Source organism: Neomonachus schauinslandi, chromosome 16 (genome assembly GCF_002201575.2).
Source record: "Neomonachus schauinslandi chromosome 16, ASM220157v2, whole genome shotgun sequence".
NCBI lineage: Eukaryota > Metazoa > Chordata > Mammalia > Carnivora > Phocidae > Neomonachus > Neomonachus schauinslandi.
Genome location: NC_058418.1, coordinates 18,264,577 through 18,288,132, shown reverse-complemented (window position 1 = coordinate 18,288,132; position 23,556 = coordinate 18,264,577). Strand labels below are relative to the sequence as shown.

The 23,556-nt window shown below is 45.7% G+C and overlaps 1 protein-coding gene and 1 non-coding gene across 2 annotated transcripts in view; both read left to right on the top strand.

Annotated features, from left to right (window-relative positions):
* Nucleotides 1–18,869, top strand: part of WDR88 (WD repeat domain 88) — a 46,264-nt gene extending 27,395 nt beyond the window's left edge. The window contains exons 7-11 of the mRNA XM_021700990.1: nucleotides 3,440–3,627; nucleotides 5,560–5,642; nucleotides 7,118–7,186; nucleotides 16,508–16,600; nucleotides 18,696–18,869. Of these exons, the coding sequence (XP_021556665.1) occupies nucleotides 3,440–3,627; nucleotides 5,560–5,642; nucleotides 7,118–7,186; nucleotides 16,508–16,600; nucleotides 18,696–18,869 (607 nt within the window). The remainder of the gene's footprint in view (nucleotides 1–3,439; nucleotides 3,628–5,559; nucleotides 5,643–7,117; nucleotides 7,187–16,507; nucleotides 16,601–18,695) is intronic.
* A 1,899-nt stretch (nucleotides 18,870–20,768) lies between these two features.
* Nucleotides 20,769–20,842, top strand: TRNAT-AGU. Its single transcript has one exon. It is a non-coding gene; the product is annotated as a tRNA-Thr (tRNA).
* Nucleotides 20,843–23,556: the final 2,714 nt, after the last annotated feature.

The window sequence follows — 23,556 nt, the reverse complement described above, 5'->3', positions numbered from 1 at the left end:
TCTCTTGACAGCCTTATTGAGGTATAATTCACACATCAGAGAATGCACCCATTTCAAGTGAATAGTTCCATGATTCGGGGATATCACATTACTTTTTAAATTGTGGTAAAACTATATATAATGCAGAATTTTCATTTTAACCATTTTTTAAGAGATATATTTATTTTAGAGAGAGAAAGTGTGGCAGTGAGGAGAAGAGGGAGAGGGGGAGAGAGAGGGGGGAGGGGCAGAGGGAGAGGAGAGGGAGAAATCTCAAGCAGGCTCCATGCCCAGTGTGAGCCCCAAGCAGGGCTCGATCTCACAACACGTACATTATGACCTGAGCCGAAATCAAGAGTTGGACGCTTCACTGACTCAGCCACCCAGGTGCCCCTCCCCTTCCTTCCTTAAGGATATTTTTGCCAGATATAAAAATCGGGGTTGACTGTTTTTTTTCTTTCATTATTTGAAAATCTGTCCTGTCATTTTCTTCTCATCTTCATGGTTTCTGATGAAGAATCCACTGCCATTCAAATTGTTTTTCCCCTGTAGGTAAAGGGCCATTTCTCTCTTGCTGCTTTCAAGACTTTTTTCTTTGTCTTAAGTTTTCAGAAGTTTAATTATGTATTTATTTAATTTCATTTTTTCTAAGTAATCTCTAACCCCAGCATGGGGCTTGAACTCATGACGTAGAGATCAGGTGTTGCATTTGAAGTTTAATTATGATATGTCGGGGGTAGATTTCTTTGGGTTTATCCTACTTTAGTTTCATTTAGCTTTTTGAATCTGTAGGTTTATGTCTTTTGTCAAATTTGGTAAAATTTCAGATATAATCTCTTTGATTACTTTTTCAGTGCTACCTCTTTTCCCTCTGGGACTGTGATGACACAAATTTTAGATCTTTTGTTATAGTCCCACAGGTCTCTCAGGCTGTTTTTTTCTTCCAGCCTATTTTTTGGACTGTTTAATTTATATTGTCTGTCTCCATATTCACTGATTCTTTTCTCTGTCCTTTTCATTGAATTTTTAATTTTGGATATTCTATTTTTCAGTTCTAAAGTTTCACATCTTCGATTTCTTGGCAGAGGCTTTCTATCTTTTCATTTGCTTCAAGCATGATTATAATTGTCCATAGAAGCATTTTTATGGTGGCTGCTTAAAAATCCTTGTCAGATAATTCTGTCTGTGTCATCTCAGTGTTGGGCATCTGTTGATTACCTTCTCATTCACAATGAGATATTCCTGGCTCTTAGTATGATGAGTGATTTCTCTTTGTGTTGTGGACGTTGTGTGTATTAATTATATTAGAAAACTCTCAGTCTTAAAATCTTGTTCTAGCAGCCCACCTCAGTCTCAGTAGAGCCTGGCAAGCATGGCAGTCTAGGCTCCCCTCTTGGCCCTTGTTGACAAGGGTGGGGATGGGATGCAGGTTTTCCTGAGATGTTTGGCTGGAATAAGTTGGGTCGTGTCTACAAGTTTTCCATCTTGTTAGGCTATCCATTTGGCTAGAAAGAACAGGCTTTTCTTGGGGGCCTTTTTTATGGTCCCCATTGTTTCTTGGGTTATAGGCTTTTCCAGTATTCAGTACAGGAGATATGAAGAAAAATAAAACCCGAGGGATGCACAGCACACCATTCTTGGGTCCCAAGATGTCATGCTGGTCTGCATTCTTGTCTCCATCTTTCCTAGTCTCCTCTTTGCTTTATAAATGCCCAGGATTGTGAGCTGTACTTAGCAGAAGAAATCAGGAGAAGTGCATCGATTCTATCCTGTCCAGAAGCAAGGGCAACATAAGCACTTTCCCCAAACTTTTGTTAAGTACAACCATCTTTTATGAGAAGTGGAATTTATTTGAAATGAGAGCCCCATCCTGGAAAATAGAGATAGCCCTGGTTTAAATCCCAACAACAGTGTTTGGATTCTGAGGAAGACTTTTTATCCATCTCCAGTATATGCTGGGATGGCTCTTAGCCTAACGGCCACAGGGATTTGGAAAGTTTTACCCTGGATACCCCTGGGAAGTTGACATTTCTCCTTTGCTCTTACTCAGTCTGTGCATTACGAAGAACTGAAACAGAGTGCAAAACTCTGGCCTGAGCTCTAGAAAAAACAGTTTTGTCCAAGCTTTCCTTCAAGTAAAATGACTGATTTTATGATCCAGCCTACTCAGAGATGCTCATCTATGTTTATAGGTTTCTCTTGAAAACTGTTTATAACAGAAGATGAGGTTCATGGGGAAAATACTTTGAGGATCACTAAGAAAACAAAAACAGCACAATTCTGACAGATTTTTTTTCTTTTTTTAAAAAAAGACATACAAAAGTTGAGAATGGAGAACTCAAAACTTAATTAAATGCACAGCATTCAAATATGCTTTAATGATACTGAAGACAGATGAAGAGAGAGGGAGTAGTTGGGAGGGGAAGTGGGAGGAAGTGGTAAGAGAGGGGTGGGGAACGAGGGGCCTCCACATCTCAGAGAAAAAGGAGGTGGAGGGTGAGCAGGAGAAACCCACTTTGTAAGTGTGATCCAGTATGAGACCTGAAGGGCTGTTATTCTATTGACCACTACTAACAGATTTTCTGATGCTCTTTTTCCTCAAGTCTCAGGTAGCTCTAAATAGTGCAGTCGTTCTCAACCAGGGGCAATTTTGTCCCCCAGTGGACAATTTGCCAATGTCTGGAGACATTTTTAATTGTCACAGCTGGATGTAGGGCTACTGGCATCTAGTGGGTAGAGCCCAGGGATGCTGTTCAACATCTTACAATGTATGGGACAACCCCCTACCCAAAGAATTGTGGATAGCACAGAATGTCCATATTGCCATGGTTGAGAAATCCTGGAATAGTGTGGCATAGTCAGAGCAATTAAGATCTGGATCATGGTAATATATATACAATGGAATCTTACGCAGCCATCAAAAAGAGCGAAATCTTGCCATTTGCAATGACATGGCTAGAGCTAGAGTGTATTATGCTAAGTGAAATAAGTCAGTCAGAGAAAGACAAATACCATATGATTTCACTCATATGTGGAATTTAGGAAGCAAAACAGATGAACATAGGGGAAGAGGGGAAAAAGAGAGAGAAAGAGGGAAGCAAACCATAAGAGACTCTTAACAAACTGAAGGTTGATGGAGGAAGGTGGGTGGGGGATGGGCTAAATGGGTGATGGGCATTAAGGAGGGCACTTGTTGTGTTGAGCACTGGGTGTTGTATGTAAGTGATGAATCACTAGATTCTACTCCTGAAACCAATATTACACTATATGTTAACTAACTAGAATTTAAATAAAAATTTGGGGAAAAAAAAAAAAGATCTGGACCATGGTAGGCAGTGATTAGAGGACTGATGTCCATTAAGTCACAGGGGATCAGCTCCAGGGCCCCTCATCTTAGCTGTGTCCTCAGATCCTCCAGGCATGAAATGCTAATGTGCACACCCTTCCATCTGTGTTTCAGGGCGCATTCCAGTGCAATTTCAAACTGCTGTTTTACCTTCAGTGGCCATTTCCTGTGTACAAGCTCTTGGGATAAAACCTTAAAAATATGGAACGTCCATACAGGGGAGTTTCGGAACTGTGGAGCCTGTGTGACTCTGATGAAGGGCCATGAAGGTTCTGTGAGCTCCTGCCACTTTTCCAGAGACAGTGAGTAATTAACATATAGAAAGACTTCACACCTATGGGAGTGCTAGGGCAGATCTCCTCATGTTCTATTCCCACGGACTTGCCGTAGTATAGAGAGGCAATTTCTCATGATGCCAATGGTGAGGGTGGATTTATTTTCTATGAGAACACAAAAGCCAAGAGGGACATTCATAGGCATTAGTTTGCAAGTAGCGGAGACTCAGCTTAATGTGGCTTAGCAGCCAAAGATATATATTAACCCCTGTAATGGGGAAGTCCAAGAGCTGATCTCACTTTGGGTGTGGCTGGGTCCAGACACTCAGACTGTGCTTTCGAGGAGCCAGTCCTAGAGAAAGAGAGACCCTTCTTTTAGATGGTACCAGCGCAAGTCCCAGGAAAGTCTTTCATTGGCTCAGCTTAGGACACACCCCCATCTCTGAACCAACACTTTAGCGGGGGATGAAAGGCTCTGATTGACTAGGTTTGAGTGACTCACCCACCTCCCTGAGCTAGAGGTCGGAGTCAGTACCCTCCAACCAGAAGGAATGAGAGTATTGTATGGGGTGTTTCCCCATGGGAAATTGGGGTGTTGTTGACAAATGAAGGGTCACAGATGCCAGCAGGGATGATGACAGGAAGCGGCCTCAGGGCACTAGCCGCAGTGAGGGAAGTGACGCCTCCTGACACCCAGGAGCCAATGGCTTTACTCTCCATTCTCGTGGGAAGCGGGGTTCGCTCTGTGTGTGGTTCAGGGGCCCCCAGCTAGTACAGAAGCAATCAGAGCCTGGCTTGCGAAATGCTAGGGTGTTTTTGAACAACTCTTCCTCTTCACAAGCAGTCTCTGTGAGTTAAAGCCCATTATGAGTCATCCCACTGGTTTCTGTCCTTGTATTTTTGGGGTTCAGAGTTGCCTACAGTCAATCATCACTATTAACACATTCCACATTTGTTGGGTAAAATTTATTCTTAACCCTAAAATCAATACTTGTGGCATTTTTGGGGCGCCTAGGTGGCTCAGTTGGTTGAGCGACTGCCTTCAGCTCAGGTCATGATCCTGGAGTCCCGGGATCGAGTCCCGCATTGGGCTCCCTGCTCAGCAGGGAGTCTGCTTCTCCCTCTGACCCTCACCCCTCTCATGCTCTCTCTCTATCTCATTCTCTCTCAAATAAATAAATAAAATCTTAAAAAAAAAATACTTGTGGCATTTTTGTGATGAGGCACGGCGTGTGGACATGCGCAGGGCAGTGAAGACTGTGAGTTAGCCTATGCACACACTCCCAGCTGCATTTGAACAAGGCGACCCTCTGCCTTCTTGTTTCAGCTCTCTTATTGGAAAGTGTCCATTTCGCAGTCCCTTTAGTGCCCAGTTATTTTTGCATGTTGTGGTTTTGGTTGGTGATTTTGCTGTTTAAAGGGCCCCCAAGCACAGGGCTGAAGTGCTTGCTGTCCAGTGTTCCTCAGTGCGAGAAGGCGGTGACTCGCCTTACAGGGAAAACATGGGTGTTGGATAAGCTTGGTTCAGGCATGAGCTCTAGCACTGATGGCCATGAATGTAATGTTAATGAATAAACACTATGTATCAACTAAAGTGTGTTTCAACAGAAACAGACCTAAAACAAGGTTACGTACTGATCGGTTAATGAAGTGTTACGACCAGAGAGGCTCCTAGGAACCTAACCCTATATATCCCCTAGGAGAAATTGTTCACCATTGACTAATTCAGGGTCTGTGATGGCTTTACAGAACATAACTGCCACGAATAATGAGAATGGACTGTAACTGGTTGCGGGTCATGGAGCCACCCCAGGAAGGGGTTTGAGGGTCCTTGGAGTGAACCATGGTAGCACCTCACAAGTGTAACCTCAGCCCGCTTTGACCTTGCTGAAGGAGGAAGCAGTTGGCAGGGAAAGATGACCCCCCCACCCCCTGAAACTTTATCATTTTGTGTTGTAGCCTCTTTTCTCGTGTCTGGAGGGTTCGACAGGACTGTGGCTATCTGGGATGTAGGAGAAGGCTACCGGAAGCTCTCCCTGAAGGTACCGATGTCAGCATCAGATAGAGGGTCAATGCTGGGTGCCGGTGCTGGGGATACAGCAGTGGGTGAGACAGACCTAGATGTCCTCACTGGAGCCGACACCTCTGTGGAGAAGAACAGACAAGAAACCAACAAGCAAATCATCGACCGTGATGAGTGAAACAGAAACCAGAACAGGGTGATGTGAAAGAAATAGACCCCAAGGACTAATCCACGGTGGGTGGGCAGGGAGGGCTTGTTGGAGAAGGTGGCATTTGAGCTGAGAACTTGAAGGCAAGGAAAGCCTGGGTGAATGAGGATCTGGGGGAAGGGCATTCTAGGCAGAGGAAACAGCAAATGCAAAAACTCAGAGGTGGAAAAGTGTCTAAGAACAGCAGAAATTACTCTACAGAAAGATGAATACCACAATGAGGCATACACAGAAAGCTACGGGCTCCAAAATGGTGGGTTTCTGAGCGCTTTTGCCTACAAGTTAGAGGAGACTCAATTCAAAGTGGCTTTATAATGAGGGGATGGATTGACCCAACTTGGCAGGAATCCAGAGAGGTTAGGCAGTCCCAGGACTGGCTACAGCAGCGCCTCTGAACCAAGTGCCCCCTTCCCCAAGATTGCTGCAGCCTCCCTGGTCCTGTGATCTCACGGTTTGGCGGTGAATGCTTGCATCCACGACTCTTGGTCCCTCTGTTCCCTGTGGCCCGAGCGCAGACTTGCCCCCCCACCCCTTGATCACCACAACATTCAGGCTCCCGGGGCTGGGCTACCTGGAAGGCTCTTCGCAAGGGTTTTGGGGGAGGCCAAGGGAGGTTACATCACAGCAAATAAACAGCTTACAACTGAGTGTTCAACCTCCCTGTGTTTAAAAGTCCCTTTGTCCTCTCTCTATTTTCCCCATCAAGCTCCTCTCCTTTGTTATGCATGGCACTTTGACTTCTCTCCTGCTCCCCTTCCTCCTACCATACCACACTGGCTCGCCTTTGCCTCTTTCCAAAAGGGGAAGGCCAAAGAATGGTCAAGATGCTGATGCAGAGCCCTGACGTCATTAAGTGTCTCTCTCCTCTGAGCTCCTTTTTACCCAAGGAAAATAACCCCCCATTTGCTTAGGCCACTGGGGATAAGTCTGCAGTGATTTGAAGCAAAAGCCCCCTTACCAGGAGGACCTCGGAGTGGTTAGTTCCCAGAATAGAGAATGCAAACGAAAACCTGCAAGAGGTGCTCTGGGACCAGCTGGGAATATAGTCACTCTTTTTCCATCCTGCTAAAAACTAGAGTACCATTTTAAAGAGCACAGTGCCATAATGTACACGTGCATCATCCACCTTTACACTTCGTGTCAAATGTCATCGGTGACGTTAGGGAAGCGCAATTAGTTACTCTTAAATGCATGCATCACTGGGGTCCTGACTTTGTGCTTTTGTTTTTGTTGTGCTTACCAAGGTTTTTCCTCTAGGTGCTTGTTAAAATTCTATTTTTCTTCAGGGCCACAGTGACTGGGTGACAGACGTTGCCATTAGCAACAACAAGAAATGGGTCCTGTCTGCTTCAAAGGTAAAAGTGGCCAAGCTTTGAGTAACTTACAATCTCTCTCACGTTTGTGAGAATTGGTGTTCATAGAACTGTTACTGTCAAGCTAAATTCCTGGGCTGGCTCAGTCTGAGGCCCCTCCCCCCAGCCCCCACGCCAGGCCATACTCAGTGTAGGGAGCTGGCTGGGAACTCAGGAAGCAGGTCCTTATGTCTGCTCAGGTGGGGAGTTGCCAGGGATTTCTATATCTGCGACCATTGATATTTGAGCTTTGTGGAGCAAGGGCCTGCCCAGACCAGTGAGTGATGGAGCCAACGGGGGGCCTTCGGGGGGAAAGGCGTCAAGCTCACTGGCAAGCAGCAGAGACCACCTTGAGCTCCCAGGTGGGTCTTCCCTCTCTGTGTCACTACATCCTCGAATTCCCATGCCAGTGGCACAGAAGAGCTATCCCGAGGTCTGTCCTTCAGGTGTGAGCACAAGAGAAGTGTGTGTTGGGGGGGGGGGTCCCACCTTGCCCCTCCCCCATTGACCTTTATTAAAGCCATGTCATTCTCTAGTCTGGGGGTTTCCAGGTGCATGGGACCGCGGGCGAGACTCGGCCTACCATGACCAACTTGTTAGAGAGCCAACCCAGACTGTCACACCCAGGACCCTGGGATCATGACCCCAGCCGAAGGCAGATGCCCAACCATCTGAGCCACCCAGGTGCCCCAGAGGATATTCTTCTTGTGCCACACTTTAAACGTATGATTTTATGGCAGGCCCACATTTTAAGTATCGTCTATAGAGGCGACAATGATAACAGCCATCTTGGAGGAACATGTTTAAGGAACACACCTTCTTCCATTTCTACAATGTCATCATTTTTATAAAGTGCTTCTACACTTTTTGAGGAAGGGGAAAGGCGACTAAAAACTTGTATCAAGAGAGACCTCAGAGGCGCCTCCTGGGTGGCTCAGTTGGGTAAGCGTCCGACTCTTGGTTTTGGCTCAGGTTTTGGGATTGAGCCCTGAGTCAGGCTCCGTGCTCAGTGGGGAGTCTGCTTAAGATTTGCTCTTTCTGGGACGCCTGGGTGGCTCAGTCGGTTAAGCCGCTGCCTTCGGCTCAGGTCATGATCCCAGTGTCCTGGGATCGAGTCCCACATCAGGCTCCTTGCTCGGCAGGGAGCCTACTTCTCCCTCTGCCTGCCCCTCCCCCTGCTTGTGTTCTGTCTCTCTCTCTGACAAGTAAATAAAATCTTTAAAAAAAAAAAAAAAGATTTGCTCTTTCCCTCTCCTTCTGCCGACCCCCCTGCTCTTTCTCTCTCTCTCTCTCTCAAAAAAAAAAAAAAAAAAGACCCAACATCACAGGTGAGCCAATCACACTGCTTTTTGGAATGTGGTATACATGATGTGCAGGCCATTTAGCGGGTGAGATCTTTTCATTTACTTTGGAAAGAAGTTAATAGGCTGAATGGAATTTTCCAGAATTTACATTTGCATTGTCTGCTGAATATGTAGATAGATGAGCAACGTCTAGTTTGTATTCGGATAAGATGTCAACATGCTTTTATGTTTTCTGCATTTTCACTAAAATCTTCATAGAAATCAAGAAGATTTGAAACTCCCAACTTTTGAATCAAAGTATTTAAGGGCTAGGTTGCGGGGATTTGGCAAATCACTTGATATACTGTGGAAAGTGATTGTTGGTGGACTCTGACAGCTCCACACAGCAAGGGGTCAACACAGATGTAATCACTTTCCCCTTTTGTTCTCCCACATGGCATTTAGTTGAATTTAGTTGTGCCTGCTGATTCAGGAAATGTAACATTACTCAGTGTGTTAGTTTCTTATTGCTGCTATAATAAATCACCATACACTTTACCCCTTACACAACAAGAACTGAATATCTTACAGTTCGGTGAGACAGAAGTATGACACGGTCTTGCTGGGCTAAAATCAAGGCATCCACAGGACTGTATTCCTTTCTGTAGGCTCTAGGGAATAGTCCATTTCCTTACCCTTTCTAGAAGCCACCCACATTCCTTGGCTTGTGCATCTTCTTGCATCTTCAAAGCCAACAACATTGTATCTCTCTGTGCCTTTCTTCTATAGTCACATATTCCTCTCACTGTGTTGTCCACTTTTAAGGACATTTGTCACTATGTCTAGCCTGTCTGGATAACCCAGAACAACCTCCTTATTGTAAGATCAGCTGATCAGTGAACTTAATTCCATCTGCAACCTTAATTCCCCTTTGTTATGTCACCTAACATATTCACAGGTTCTGGGGACTAGGGTGAGGACTTCTGGGGGGGTGGGCATTGTTCTGCTGACTACGCTCCATTCCATAAAAACAATTAAAGGAATGATATGATAATGGGTGATCATTTGAGCAGTATTCCCAAACTAATTCATCAGTTACTATTGTCTCAGGAGTACTGGTGTCTTTTTTTAAAAATAGATTTTATTGTTTAGAGCTGTTTTAGATATACAGAAAGTTGGGCTATTAGTACAGAGAGTTCCCATATATTCCGTTCCCCTCCCCAGTTTCCACTATGGGTGGCTCAGTCGTTAAGCGTCTGCCTTCGGCTCAGGTCATGATCCCAGGGTCCTGGGATCCAGCCCCACATCGGGCTCCCTGCTCGGCAGGAAGCCTGCTTCTCCATCTCTCACTCCCCCTGCTTGTGTTCCTGCTCTCACTATCTCTCTCTCTGTCAAATAAATAAATAAAATCTTAAAAAAAAAATAATGTCTTGCATTGAGTGTGGTATATTTGATAAAACTGAAGAACCAATATTGATACATCATTATTAACTAAAGTCCATAGTTTACATTTCACTCTTTATGTTGTATGGGTTTTGCCAAATGCATGTAATGTATCCACCATGACAGTTTCAAACAATAGTTTCAGTCCCTAAAAATTCCCTGTGCTCCATCTGTTCATCCCTCCCCTTCATCCCCAGAACCCCTGGCAACTTTTTACTGTCTATAGTTTTGTCTTTTCCAGAATGCCATATAGTTGGATGCATGCAGTCTGTGGCCTTTGCAGACCGGCTTCCTTTACTTAGCAATATGCATTGAAGGGTCCTCCCTGTCTCCTCATGACTTGACAGCTCATTTTTAAAAATCACTGAATAATATTCCACTGTCTGGCATACCACAGTTTGTTTTTCCTTTCTCTTAATTGAGGGACATCTTGATGGTTTCCAGTTTTGGGTAATTATGAATAAAGCTGCCATAAACATCTGTATGTGGGTTTTTGTGTAGCCATGAGTTTTCAAGACATTTGGGTAGATACCAAGGAGTGTGATTGCTGGATCACATGGTAAGACTATGTTTAGCTTTGTAAGAAACTGTCAAAGTGTCCTTTTTTTCTCTTTAACAGTTTCATTAAGATATAATCCACTTACCATACAATTCATACATTTAAAATGTACAATTCAATGGCTTTTCTTCCCCCCCTCCCAGTGGCTTTATTTACACAGAATTGTGCATTCATCCCCACAATCAATTTTAGAACACATCACGCCCCACAGAAACCCCACACCACTTAGCCATCACCTCCAATCTCCCTATCCCCTAGGCAACCTCTAATCTACTTTTCTTTTTAATAGACTGTGTTTTTATTTTTCTATTTTTTAAAGATATTTATTTATTTATTATTAGTTTCATAGGTACTAATAATACTTATGGTTACTTTCATCAGTTGCATATAACACCCAGTGCTCATTCCATCACGTGCCCTCCTTAATGCCCATCACTCAGTTACCCCATGCCCTCCCCCACCCCAAAAATCCTCAGTTTTGTTTCCTATAGTTAGGAGTCTCCTATGGTTTGTCTCCCTCTTTGATTTCATCTTATTTTTCCTTCCCTTCCCCTATGTTCATCTGTTTTGTTTCTTAAATTCCACATATGAGTGAAATCATATGATCATGTCTTCCTCTGACTGACTTATTTCACTTAGCATGATAACCTCTCATTCCATACACGTCATTGCAAATGGCAAGATTTCATTCTTTTTGATGCCTGAGTAATATTTATTTATTTGAGAGAGAGAGAGAGAGAGAGAGCACGAGTGAGGGGAGGGGCAGAAGGAGAGGGAGAGAGAATCCCAAGCAGGCGCCGTGCTGAGCTCGGAGCCTGGCAAGGGACTAGATCTCACAACTCTGAGATCATGACCTGAGCAGAAATCAAGAGTCGGACGCTTAACCAAGTGAACCACCCAGGCACCCCTTGTCTGTGTTTTTAGAGCAGTTTTAGGTCTATAGCAAAATTGAGAGGAGGTACAGAGATTTCTCCTATACTCCCTGCTCCCACAAATACATGGCCCCCCCCCATTATCAATGTCTCCCACCAGGTGAGACATTTAGAATAACTGCTGAACCTACACTGACACATTATAATCCCTCCCTTCCCAAACCCCTGGAAATCACTGGTCTTTTGACTGTCTGCATAGCTTTACCTTTTCCAGAATGTTATATAGTTGGATGCGTATAGTATATGGCCTTTTTCAGACTGATTCTTTCACTTAGTAATATGCATTTAAGGTTCTTCTAAGGTTCTTCTTTTCATGGCTTAATAGCTCATTTCTTTTTAGTGCCAAATAATAGTCTATTGTCTGGTTGTACCACAGTTTATCCATTCATCTACTGAAAGACATCTTGGTTGCTTCTACCTTTTGGCAGTTATGAATAAAGTTGCTATAAACATCCTTGTGGAGGTTTTTGTGTGGACCTAAGTTTTAAATTCCCTTAGATAAATATCAAGGAGTTTGATTGCTAGATTGTATGGTAAGAGTATGTTTAGTTTTGCAGGAAAGCCACGAGGTGCTGTACCATCAGCAGTGAATGAGAGTTCCTGTTGCTCCCCATCCTCATTAGCATTGTTGTTGTTTATGTTCCAGATTTTGGCCATTATAATAGGTGCATAGTGGTACCTTTTTGTTACTTTAGTTTGCAAATCCCTGATGACATGTGATGTGGAACATCTTTCACATGTGTATTTGCCATCTGTGTGCCTTTTTTGGTGAGGGGCCTGTTAAGATCTTTGGTCCATTTTTTTAACTGGGTTGTTTTCTTATTTTTAAATTTTAAGAGTTCTTTATAGATTTTTGATAATAGCCTTTATCAGATATGTCTTTTGCAAATATTATCTCTCAGTGTCTTTTGAAGAACAGAAAATTTTAATTTTAATGAAGTTTAGCTTATTAATTATTTCTTTCATGGACCATGACTTTGATGTTATATCAAAAAGTCATCATCAAACCCAAGGTCATCTAGATTTTTTCCTATGCTATTCTCTAGGAGTTTTATAAGTTTGCATTTTGGTCTGTGATCCATTTTGAGTTAATTTTTGTGGAGGATGTAAGGTCTGTGCCTAGATTCTTTTTTTTTTTTTTTTGCTTGTGGATGTTCAGTTATTCTGGCACCATTTGTTGAAAAGACTATAATTCTTCCATTGTGTTTCCTTTGCTCTTTTGCTAAGTGGATTATGTTTATGTGGGTCTACTTCTGGGCTCTCCATTCTGTTCCAATGATATGTCTGTTCTTTCACCAATACCGCAGCGTCTTGATAACTGTAGCTTTACAGTAAGTCTTGAAGTTGGGTAGTGTCAGTCCTCCCAACTTTGTTCCTCTCTTTGTCATTATATTGGCTATTCTGGATCTTTTGCTTTTTTTTTTTGACAGAGAGGGAGAGAGAGAGAGAGCACAAGCAGGGGGAGCAGCAGGCAGAGGGAGAGGGAGAAGCAGGCTCTCTGCTCAGCATGGAGCCCGATGTGGGGCTCAATCCCAGGACCCTGAGATCATGACCTGAACCAAAGTCAGACGCTTAACCACCTGAGCCACCCAGGCGCCCCTGGATCTTTTGCTTCTTCATGAAATCTTTAGAATTATTTTGTCAATATCCACAAAATAACTTGCTGGGATTTCCATTGGGATTGCATTGAATCCATAGATCAAGTTGGGAAGAACTGACATCTTGACAATATTCAATCTTCATATTCATGAAGACTTTCATAGCTTTCTTCATATAGATCCTGTACATATTTTGCTATATATATACCTAAGTACTTCATTTGGGTGTGTGTGTAAATGGTAGTGTGTTTTTAATTTAAGGTTCCAGCTGTTCATTGCTGGTATATAGGAAAGTGATTGACTTTTGTATATTAACATTGTATCCTGCAACCCTGTTGTGATCACTTATTAATTCCAAGATTTTTTTTTCATTGATTCTTTTGGATTTTCTACATAGACCATCGTGTCATCTGTGAGCAAAGAGTTTTATTTCTTCTTTCCCAATCTGTATGCCTTTTCTTTCCTTTTTCGGTCTTATTGTGTTGGCTAGGAAAACTAATCTATTTTTGTTTTAGTTTTTTTTTAAAGGTTTTATTTATTTGAGAGAGAGAGCATGCACGAGTGGGGGGCGGGGGCAGAGTGAGAGAGAGAAGCAGACTCCCTGCTAAGCAGGGAGCCTGATGTGGGTGGGACTCGACCCCAGGACCCTGAGATCATGACCTGAGCTGAAGGCAGATGCCTGACTGAGCCACCCAGGTGTCCCTTGTTTTAGTTTTTATTTATTTATTCTATTATTGTGTCTAATTTTCCTATTGTGGACCTTTCATTTAAATGTAATCATACAATAAATGGCCCTTTGTGACTAGTTTATTTCACTTAGCGTAATGTTTTCAAGATTTATTTATGCTGTAACGTGTGTAAGCAAGTACTTAATTTCCTTTAACTGCTGAATCATATTCCATTACCTGGCTATATCCCATTTTATTTATCCATTCTTCAGTTGACAGGACTGGTTCTTTTCACCTTTTGGCTATCATAAATAATACTGGTATGAATGTGAACAAGTTTTTGTTTGAACACCTGTGTTTTATTCTTGTGGGTATGTACCAAGAAGTGGAGCGGCTGGGTCACAACCGTACCTCTGTATGTTTAATCACTCCAGGAACCGCCAGACTGTTTTCCAAAGTGCTGAAGTCTTTCACTTTCCCACCAGTAGGGCAGGACAGTTCCAGTTTCTCCACAGCCTCTCCGGTCTTGTGATTATTTTTTTTTGATTGTAGTCATCCTGATGGTTGTGAAGTGGTGTCTTGTAGTTTTAATTTGCATTTCCCTGATGGCTAATGATGTCGAGCATCTTTTCATGTGATTACCGGCCATCTGTAGATCTTCACTTTCTTTCTTTTTTTTTTTTTTTTTTGATCTTCACTTTTCTTGATGCATATCCTTTGAAGTGCAAGTTTTTAACTTTGATGAGATTCAGTTTTTCTATTTTCTTTCTCTTGTTGCCTGTGCTTTTGGTGTTAGATCAAAGAAACCATTGTCTTATCCTGGGTCACCCATATTTACTCCTGTGTATTCTTCTAAAAGTTTCATAGTTTTAGCTCTTGGCACCCTTGTCAAAAATCCACTGACCGGGCGCCTGGGTGGCTCAGATGGTTAAGCGTCTGCCTTCAGCTCAGGTCATAATCTCAGGGTCCTGGGATCGAGTCCCTCATCGGGCTCTCCGCTCCTTGGGAGCCTGCTTCTCCCTCTGCCTCTCTCTCTCTGTCTCTCATGAATAAATAAAATCTTAAAAAAAAAAAAAAATCCACTGACCGTAAATGAGGCTTTATTTTAGTTTCTCAATTCTGTTGACCTCTGCATCTATCTTATGCCTGTACCACACTTTTTTTTTTTTTAAAGATTTTATTTATTTATTCGTGAGAGACAGAGGCAGAGAGAGAGGAGCAGGCTCCCCGCAGAGCAGGGAGCCTGATGCGGGACTCGATCCCAGGACCCTGAGATTATGACCTGAGCTGAAGGCAGACGCTTAACCGACTGAGCCACCCAGGCATCCCTGTACCACACTATCTTGATAACTATAGCTTTGTAGTAAGTTTTGAAATAGGGAAGTGTATGTCCTCCAATATCATTGCTCTTGTTCAAGATTATTTCGGCTATTCTGACTCCCTTGAATTTCCATATGAGTTTCAGATTAGTGTGTTTATTTCTGCAAAGAAGTCATCTGGGATTTTTATAAAGATTGTGTTGAATCTGTAGAACATTTTGTGGATTATTCTAATTTTAGCAATATTAAGTTTTCTGATCCATTGAACATGAGCTATCTTTCTATTCATTTACATCTTTGGTTTCTTTCAACAATTTTTTTTCGTTTTTGGTCTATAAGTTTTGCACTTCCTTTGTTAAAATTATTACTAAACATTTTCTTCTTTTTGATGCTATTCTAAATGGAATTGATTATTTGATTGCACTTTCAGATTGTTCATTGCAAGTATATAAAAATACAATAGATTTCTGTGTATTGGTTTTGTAACCTGCAACCCTGCTGAACTTATATATTAGTTCTAATAGTTTCTGAGTTGATTCTTTAAGATCTCCTATACACAAGGTATATAATCTTCAAATAGAGATAGTTTTACTTTTTTTCCAATCTGGATGGCTTACATTTCATTTTCTTTCACATTGGTGTCTTTTTGGAATATGAAAAAACTGACTTAGAACTTGCCCGTCTCATACCAGGCTTGTGAGGCTCAGTGTCCATAGGTACTTTCACATTCTCTTCTCCACCATACCCGATTCCAAATTCTTTTCCTCATACCCTGCATTATGATGTGTTCTGGTTTTTTACCATGCCGCCCCTGCTCCCAGTCTAGTTTTATTTGTCCATCTGTCATTAAACACAGCTGTTTAGCCTCCGCTTCTGGTGATGTCTGGGTCATGGTGGCATTGGTCTTGTAATTATTCTCATTTTCATGATTTGAATTCTTAGAAAACATGATCATAACATTCACAATGTTAAAAATGTTACTAGCAATATCTTGAAACACAGCACACCAGTTGCATAGGTAAAATCAAAGGCAGACCATTAACACTTGTGATTACAATGCAGTTACGCTGGATACTTAAATCCCATCAAGTGGAGTGAAGCACGGTAATGGATGACCCGTTAGTGGAAACTTACTGTGAACTGCAAGTCATGGAAAACTGACAGCAACTATGGAAGGTGGATCATATATCTATGCATATCCATTTGTCATTAAAAATAGTTTTGCTTTCAGCTCCTATTTTGGGGGCCACTGTATGGATTTTGTCCATTCCCCTCAAACTTCCACATCTATTTTGGAGAAGTGGGACTTTCTGCACCCTGGAATGGGTTTGCTGGGATGTGGGACTTAACGGTACTAAAGTTTGGATGGTCTGGAGAAACCAGGACAGTTGGTCACCCTAATTCTGCTCCTCTGCAGGTTGGGATTCTTCACATTGTAACCTGGATGCAATGTACCCTCTGGGGCCTCCCAGCTGAAGGGGCCCATCTTGTGACTGCTGGTTTGCTGTTTAACTTGTTTTAGGACAAAACCATGAGACTATGGAATATTGAAGAAATTGACCAAATTCCTTTGGTAATCGAGTACAAAAAGGCCCTGGGCTTAAAGGTGAAACAGGTTGGTACTGGGTAATATTTAGCTCAATGAAGGCTTTCCTTGGTGTCCTCCACAAATGAATTTATTCTTTGAACCAACATTTATTGAAATTGAAATTCTTGCCCTGAGGGAACTTATGTTCTAGAAGAGGAGACCGTGCTTCTTTATTAGAAGCACGAAAAATATGTTGTACGTCACACGCCAATAAATAATTTGGAGAAAAATAACATAGGGAAGGGGAATGGATGGGAACGCTAGAGACTATTTATTTGAGAGAGAGAGAAAGGGCACATATAGGTGGGGCAGGGGCAGAGGGAGGGATCTGACTCAAGCAGACTCCCAGCTCAGCAGGGAGCTGAACGTGGGGCTCGATCCCAGGACCCTGAGATCATGACCTGAGCCGAAATCAAGAGTCAGCCACTCAACCCACTGAGCCACTCAGGTGCCCCTGCTGGTCACACTTCAAAGGGTGGCCAGGATAGGTCTCACTGAGAAGGTTAACATTTGTTAAAGACCTGAGGTGGTGAGGGAGTGAGCTGTGCAGATGTTTAGGGGAAGGACTTCCCAGCAGCGGGAAGAGCCAGTGTGGAGACTCTGAGGCAGGAGGGAGCCTGGGGTGTTTGAGGAGTGCAATGAGTCAGAGGAGCATGGCTAGGCACACAGCTGGACATGGCATTAGCCGCCTACGCTTTAGCGGCAGACCCCTTGGCCAGGCCCCCAGTGCCTTCCCATGGAAGGGGCTTAGGGGCCTGTTTTTCTCTAGCAGAGGATGGTGGTAGTAGGGTGGACACTTGACCAGGTGTCGCCAGGGCTGGCCACAGAGTCTATCCCTGGGTACTGCAGGCCCAGTCCCTATGAGGGGGCCTTGCAGTACAAACACTTGGCTGCACCTTGAGAGGCTTGAGGAGTCTATGCTGGGTCCTCCGAGTCCTCCCTCCCTGGAGCCCTAGGCTCGTCTCCTCTTAGAAGGCCCAGCTGGGAGCCACTGCTGGGAATGGCTAATTTGGAGCAGCACTGCAGGGCAGGGAGATGAGGGGTGGGACCGACATGGACCTTGTCTTTGTGCCTCTGTGGCCATGTTGGCCCTTGGGCCCTAGAGGCTGACTAGCTACAGAGCAGTGCTTGCCCGTGTCCTCCACCTGCCACCTGGGACACGGCCCCCAGGAGCCTCTGAGCCCTGCCATTTTGGGGTTAAGCCACGGGAAATTATGCTACAGAATAAGGTAGGTAAAGGACTGAACGTCTCTCTTACAAAACAAAGAAAAGAAAGAGACGTACTTGAAGCTGTTCCCAAGATGAGCCCTCTGTGTTTGTCTTGCTCAAAATCAATGTAAGAATCCTCAGAAGCGAGAGTTTTCCAGAGGGCCTGCCCTGGGTGGGGTGTGGATGCCTCTCCCGCAGGCCTTAGTGCCCTGAGTGGGCAAAGGTGGCAAAGCGCAGGGGCTTGGTGTGCCCGGGCAGGGCCATGCCGTCTTGCAGGGGGATGGTGCCGTGGCGGGCATCCCTGAGACCCCTGCCCATGGCCTGACGGCCCGGCCCGTGGTGTTGCTCACTCGTGTGCGGGAAGCAGACATGGCGGCTGAGCTCTGCCACTGTATCCACTGTTCTCGGTGGGCCTTGGCCAGAAACAGGCTGAGATGGCAGAGGAGGAGGCTCAGCACCTTCTTCAGCTGGTAAAATCACTGCTTTGTTTAGAAATCTCGCCTACTTCTCATGGTTCTGTAAGTTAGGTCCCCAGGATGTCAGGGAGTTAGGATAGCTCTGAGGCCCCACAGTTGTGCTCTGCCAAGGGCAGAGGATGGGATTAGATGCCCACCTCCTGTCCTCTCCACTGTCAAGTGGCTGGCGACTCCTGCCCCTAGGACTCCCGTAGCAGGGCATGGGCTGGTCGTACCTGCATAGCTTCTGCGGGGGAAGAGAGGGAGAAGCCCATGTGCATTCTCTCTCAGTGGCCTGCAATGTCCCCCCTTGTGGGGGCAGAGAGCACAGAGAGGCGAGGCAGCTCCTACCTTGGCCCAGCCCAAGGGGGGGTGGAGCTGGTGTGAGAATTCTACCTGGATGCCTCGGTCCTTTCTGACCAGCACTTGCTTTTCTCTCTTAAAATATTGCATGTCAGTGTGAAGTATGTGACAGGCCTTTCTCCATCTACGAAAGTGACATCTTTTCTGAAACAGTCACCCAGTGTGTGTTCTGCCGGATGGATGCCAAAGACTTGTCAACAGAGGCCTCATCATTATCAGGAGGGGAAGACTCACTGTCACAGGACGGCAGCCCGGGCGCAGATGACTGATGGCCATTGGGCTTGCTGACTGACTTGAGCACGTCACCTGTGACGCAGGTTTTTCTCTAGGGCTGGACCCTGGCCGGAGGCGCATGTCAGACTGGGGCAAGGGCACGGCCTCAGCTCCACAGCACCCTCAGGGATCAAACACTGTTTTTAGTTTTCATGCAAAATAAATCTAGATTCCTTTAGAAAACAAGTGGGCATGTGAATTCTCGAAGCGTTTTGGCTACTTCTAAGCTTTCTGTCTTGGTTTTCATTCTGTCTCCTTTTAGGATCACATTCTGGACTCTGCTGTTGCCCTGTGGGGCAGCCAGGCCAGCACCCGCAGCTCCTGAGCAAAGCTTTGTCAAATGAATAGGAAGATGTGTGGGGACCCCTCTGCGGAGGAGGCTGTTGTGTGGCAGGGCCCTGTGGGTGCCTCCCTGGCTAATGCTCCCAGATGGCCATCGACCCAGTGCAGGGGGAGGTCTGGATTGCCATCACAGAATGTTTCATGCTCTCCACCCCAGACTTTTCCATTTCCAGAATGCCCAGGCAGATGTACAGCCCTCTTCCTGCTTCCACAGTGCACCACACACTCCATCAATCAGTTACTTAAGAAGGCACAAAGATTTCAGTTCACAGACAGCAAGGGCTCCCTTTCCCATCTGGTATGGCTCCCGTGATTTCTGTCAATCATGAGTATTACCCTTGGTTTCTTTTAAAAAACTTAATTCCGGGCCTGATTTATTTAGTGTCACTTGACTGGCATCCGAGATCTCTGGAGAACCATAAGCCGGTGGCCATTATTTGGGCAGGTCCTGGGCTCGGTGCTGCCCTCCTCAGTCATAACCCCGGTGACTGGTCCGACTGGAGCTGGCTGTTCGGGATGTCTCCATTTAGACACATCAATGATGTACGAACATGCCAGAGCTCCGCTCTGCGCCCTCCCAGCAACTGGGCTGTCTTTCAAAGAGAAGTCCTATCGCTAAGCGGTCCCCCCCGCCCCCTGCTGTGGGGCACGGCCGGGCCGCAGGTGCCAACAGTGCCCCACTGATGGGCACATAGGTTGTTTCTCGGGTTTTGCTATTACAGGTAATACCCGAGTGACTCTTCCTGTGCCTACGTACTTGCAGGGACTTACATTTCTGTGGATGAGGCTCTCCCACCGGAGGCACCGCTGGGTGAACGGGGTGAGCAGTGTTTGGTTTTGTTGTTGCTCGCAGGGCCCTCTAACAAGTGTCGGGACGAGGAGGCTGCGCTGTCCGGGAGAGGAGACCCAGAAGCAGGAGGCGGGAAGCTGGGGTGGGGAGGGCCCCGCTTGCTCCCGCAGCACAAACCTCCCCACGTGCGGCGTCGGGACCCCCTCGAAGCTCCCGATCCCTCATGGCCAGCTCAGGCGCCCGCGGTGCCCCTGGCCTCGCCCCCCGGCTCAGGGTCGGCGGGAGAAGCGGTACGGTGGAAGGTCCGGTCTCCGAGCGCGGCCCCGGAGCGCCGCCGCCTCCGGGGCTGAAGGCGCCGGGGCGATGGCTGCGCTGCGTGCTCACCGCGGAGCCACGGCGGGGTGTGCGGCCCGACCGGACACCCGGGGCTCGGCCTCGCCGGGCGCCCTGGGGGGGCTTCCTGCACCAGGTCTGGAGGGCAGAAGGCCCGACTTCGCGCGGGCATCCCCCAAACACCGGGCCACCGCGGCTCCGCGCCTGGGGGCAGACACCACAGAGACCGGGAAGACCAGCCCGCCGGGGCCTCGCGCACCACTCGCTCCCGGAGCTTCCAGCTTTCGCATCCGATCCCTTGGCTTCAGCCGTGGGTATGAGCCGAACCGGGCACCACGCATGCGCCTGCTGCCGAGAAACTCGCGCGCATGCGCACGGCCGATGGACTAAATGATGATGGGGAGCAGATTCTCGCGGTATTCGTGCGGGCGGCGCCGTGGCTTAGTTGGTTAAAGCGCCTGTCTAGTAAACAGGAGATCCTGGGTTCGAATCCCAGCGGTGCCTCAACCGAGCGTCCCGGCTCTCTTTTTACCGGTGCATGCACATTTTTGCTCCGCTGCCCTACCCAGCCCCTCCTCACTTTGGTTGTGTGAAGGTGAGTCTGAGAAGCCAGTTTCGCCCGCCCTCTGTCGCGGCGGGGTCCTTCCCTCGGGTCTCGGTGGGCGGTGGCGTCCGCGGCCGGGACGAGCGAGGACTAGCGTTCCCCGCTGCTGCGTGGGGCAGGGCAAGCGGGGCCCCCTCCGCTCATTCCTCCTCCGAGCTCCATCTCCAGCCGTGCGGTCGGTATCACCCATTTCGCAGACGCGCCTGGCGAGGTCCAAGTTGAATCCGGCCAGCGTGCCCCTGGGGCTTCGGGAAGGATGAAAACTCGGGGGAGGAGACGGTCACTGGGATCCTTGTGCGAGTCAGAGCCGGTAACCCAAGGGGGCCAGGTGGGAAGCACACCCCTGAGGCCCGGGGCTCTGGCTGCTGCACAAATAGAGGGCTGGGTGGCCTGGCCCAGAGCAATTGCACCGGAGTCCCTGGGGGTGCAGCGACGCATTGGAATTTTGAACAGTTACCCAGGAACACTCGGGTCAGACTCCACAAAATTCATGTCAGAAGCAACAGGACAGTCCCAAGAAGCTGTAGAGATGGCAGTTACAGCATCAGGCTGTGTTCCTAAGAGTCAAATTCACCTCCTCCAGAAGCAGCATCTCTCTCTACCTCTCCCATGCGTCTGGGTTTATTGTCTGTTTCTTCTCTTGTTTTGGGGGTCAGTTGCAGCTCCAATGGGCGCATTCTCCCCAGTCCAATCAGAGGTGAGTTTAGTGGTAATAGGGCTTGAGTCGTTGTGGGGTGGTTGTTTTTCTTGGAGCATCTTTACTGCTAGCCTGAGGTATACCGGGTCAGTTTTGAGCACTGGCCTATGATTTGGGGGCCACGGGGAAATGTTGGTTGGGGGTGTAAGTCTGGCTGTTAGGGAGGGTCAGCGGAAGAAAAGCATTTGTGGCCATCAGACATGCATGCAGCAGATGACTTTGAAGCCATCGGATTGGGTGAGCAGCCTTAGGCAGTGAACAAAGGCAGAAAAGAGAAATAGGGCCAACGTTAAGCCTACCTCATTCTTTAAAAATGCCATGCTATTTCTGTCCCAGGGCCTTTGTACTTTCTGTGTCTTGTGCTTGCAATGCTGTTTCCTGGGCCCTTCCTCATTTTCTGGCCTCCATTAAGGGTATCACCTCCTTGGGAAGCCTCCCCTCACCGTTCTCTGTACAGAGGTCCTTGCCTGCCCCAGGCCAGCCACCAGTACATTATACTGATTATTTCCTTTAATAGCCTTTTCATAGTCTAAACTAGTCTTATTGTCTATTGCCTGTCTCCTCAAATAAAATTAAGCCCTAAGGCCTAGGCAGCCACATATGCCTATATTTACCTCTGTGCACCCAGCACCTAATGGTGCTTGAAACATGGTAGGCATTTGTGGACACGTGACTTTTAAAAATTGATCACATTATCTTGATTGGATTATGTAATCTGAGGTTTTTGGACAGCTAGCCCATCTTTTCAAATAATGCTAAGGCACCACTTCTCAAAATGTCCCTAAGAGTCCCTAAGACCCTTTCAGGTGGTCAAATCGATTTTCATAATGACACTCAGATGTTATGTTGCTTTTTCACTATGTTGACATTTGCACTGATGTGCAGAAGCAATGGTGAGTAAAATTGCTGGTGCTTTAGCAGGAGTCAAGGCGGTGGCGCTAAAGGGCCCCACTTGTCACTGTTCATTCTTCACCACCACTTTTGCAGGGAAAAGAAAAAGCCAGTTTCACTTAAGAATGTCTTTTATGAAGCAGTAAACATTATTAATTTTATTAAATCTAGATACTCGAGCACACAACTTTTTAATCCTTTGTGTGAGGAAATGGGAAGTAGGCAGAAAGCACGTCTACGGGAGTACTGAGGTACTGTGGCTGTTTCGAGAAACAGTACTTGAGACTCAATTTATAACTATAAATTTTTCTCATTTTTCATAAAACACCATTTTTGCTTGAGGGAATAACCGGCTATTTAACAGACATTTTCTGGAAAATGAATAAAATGAGCCCGTCACTCAAGAAAAACACCTGACTGTGTTTGTTGCCAAATGATAAAATACGAATTTCCGGGCAAGAACTGTAATTTTGGAGAAAGTATCTACTGCCGTGAGCTTGACCACTTTCCAATATTTGAAAACTTTCTGATGAGATTGGTGGTTATATTAATGACTATATTTTTTCCATATTGTATAACAAAATACGTCAGCATTTGGAAAATATGCATGATTTGGTGAACCAGTATTTTCCAAATGACCAATGTATGATCCATCAAGAGCAAAGTATATTTTAATGTCACAGAGTATGAAATGTTCGTCGATATGGTTTCAGATTCCACACCACCATTTATTCAGTTTTGGTGTATTATGAAAGAAGAATATCCACAATTTTTGGCAAAGTCCACTGAAGTCTCCTTTTCCAACTACATGTCGAGGACAGATTTCCTTGTTCTACTTCAATCAAAATAATATATCCCGAGACTGACCATCTATGAAACTCAACATAAATGAGATTTGCAAAGCTGTAAAACAATGTCAGCTTCGCACTAAATTTTGTTTTATTTAGGTTAACATGGAATAGGTTTATTTATTATTGTTGTTTGAAGATCAATTACATAAATGAAATATTTGTATATTTTTCTCAG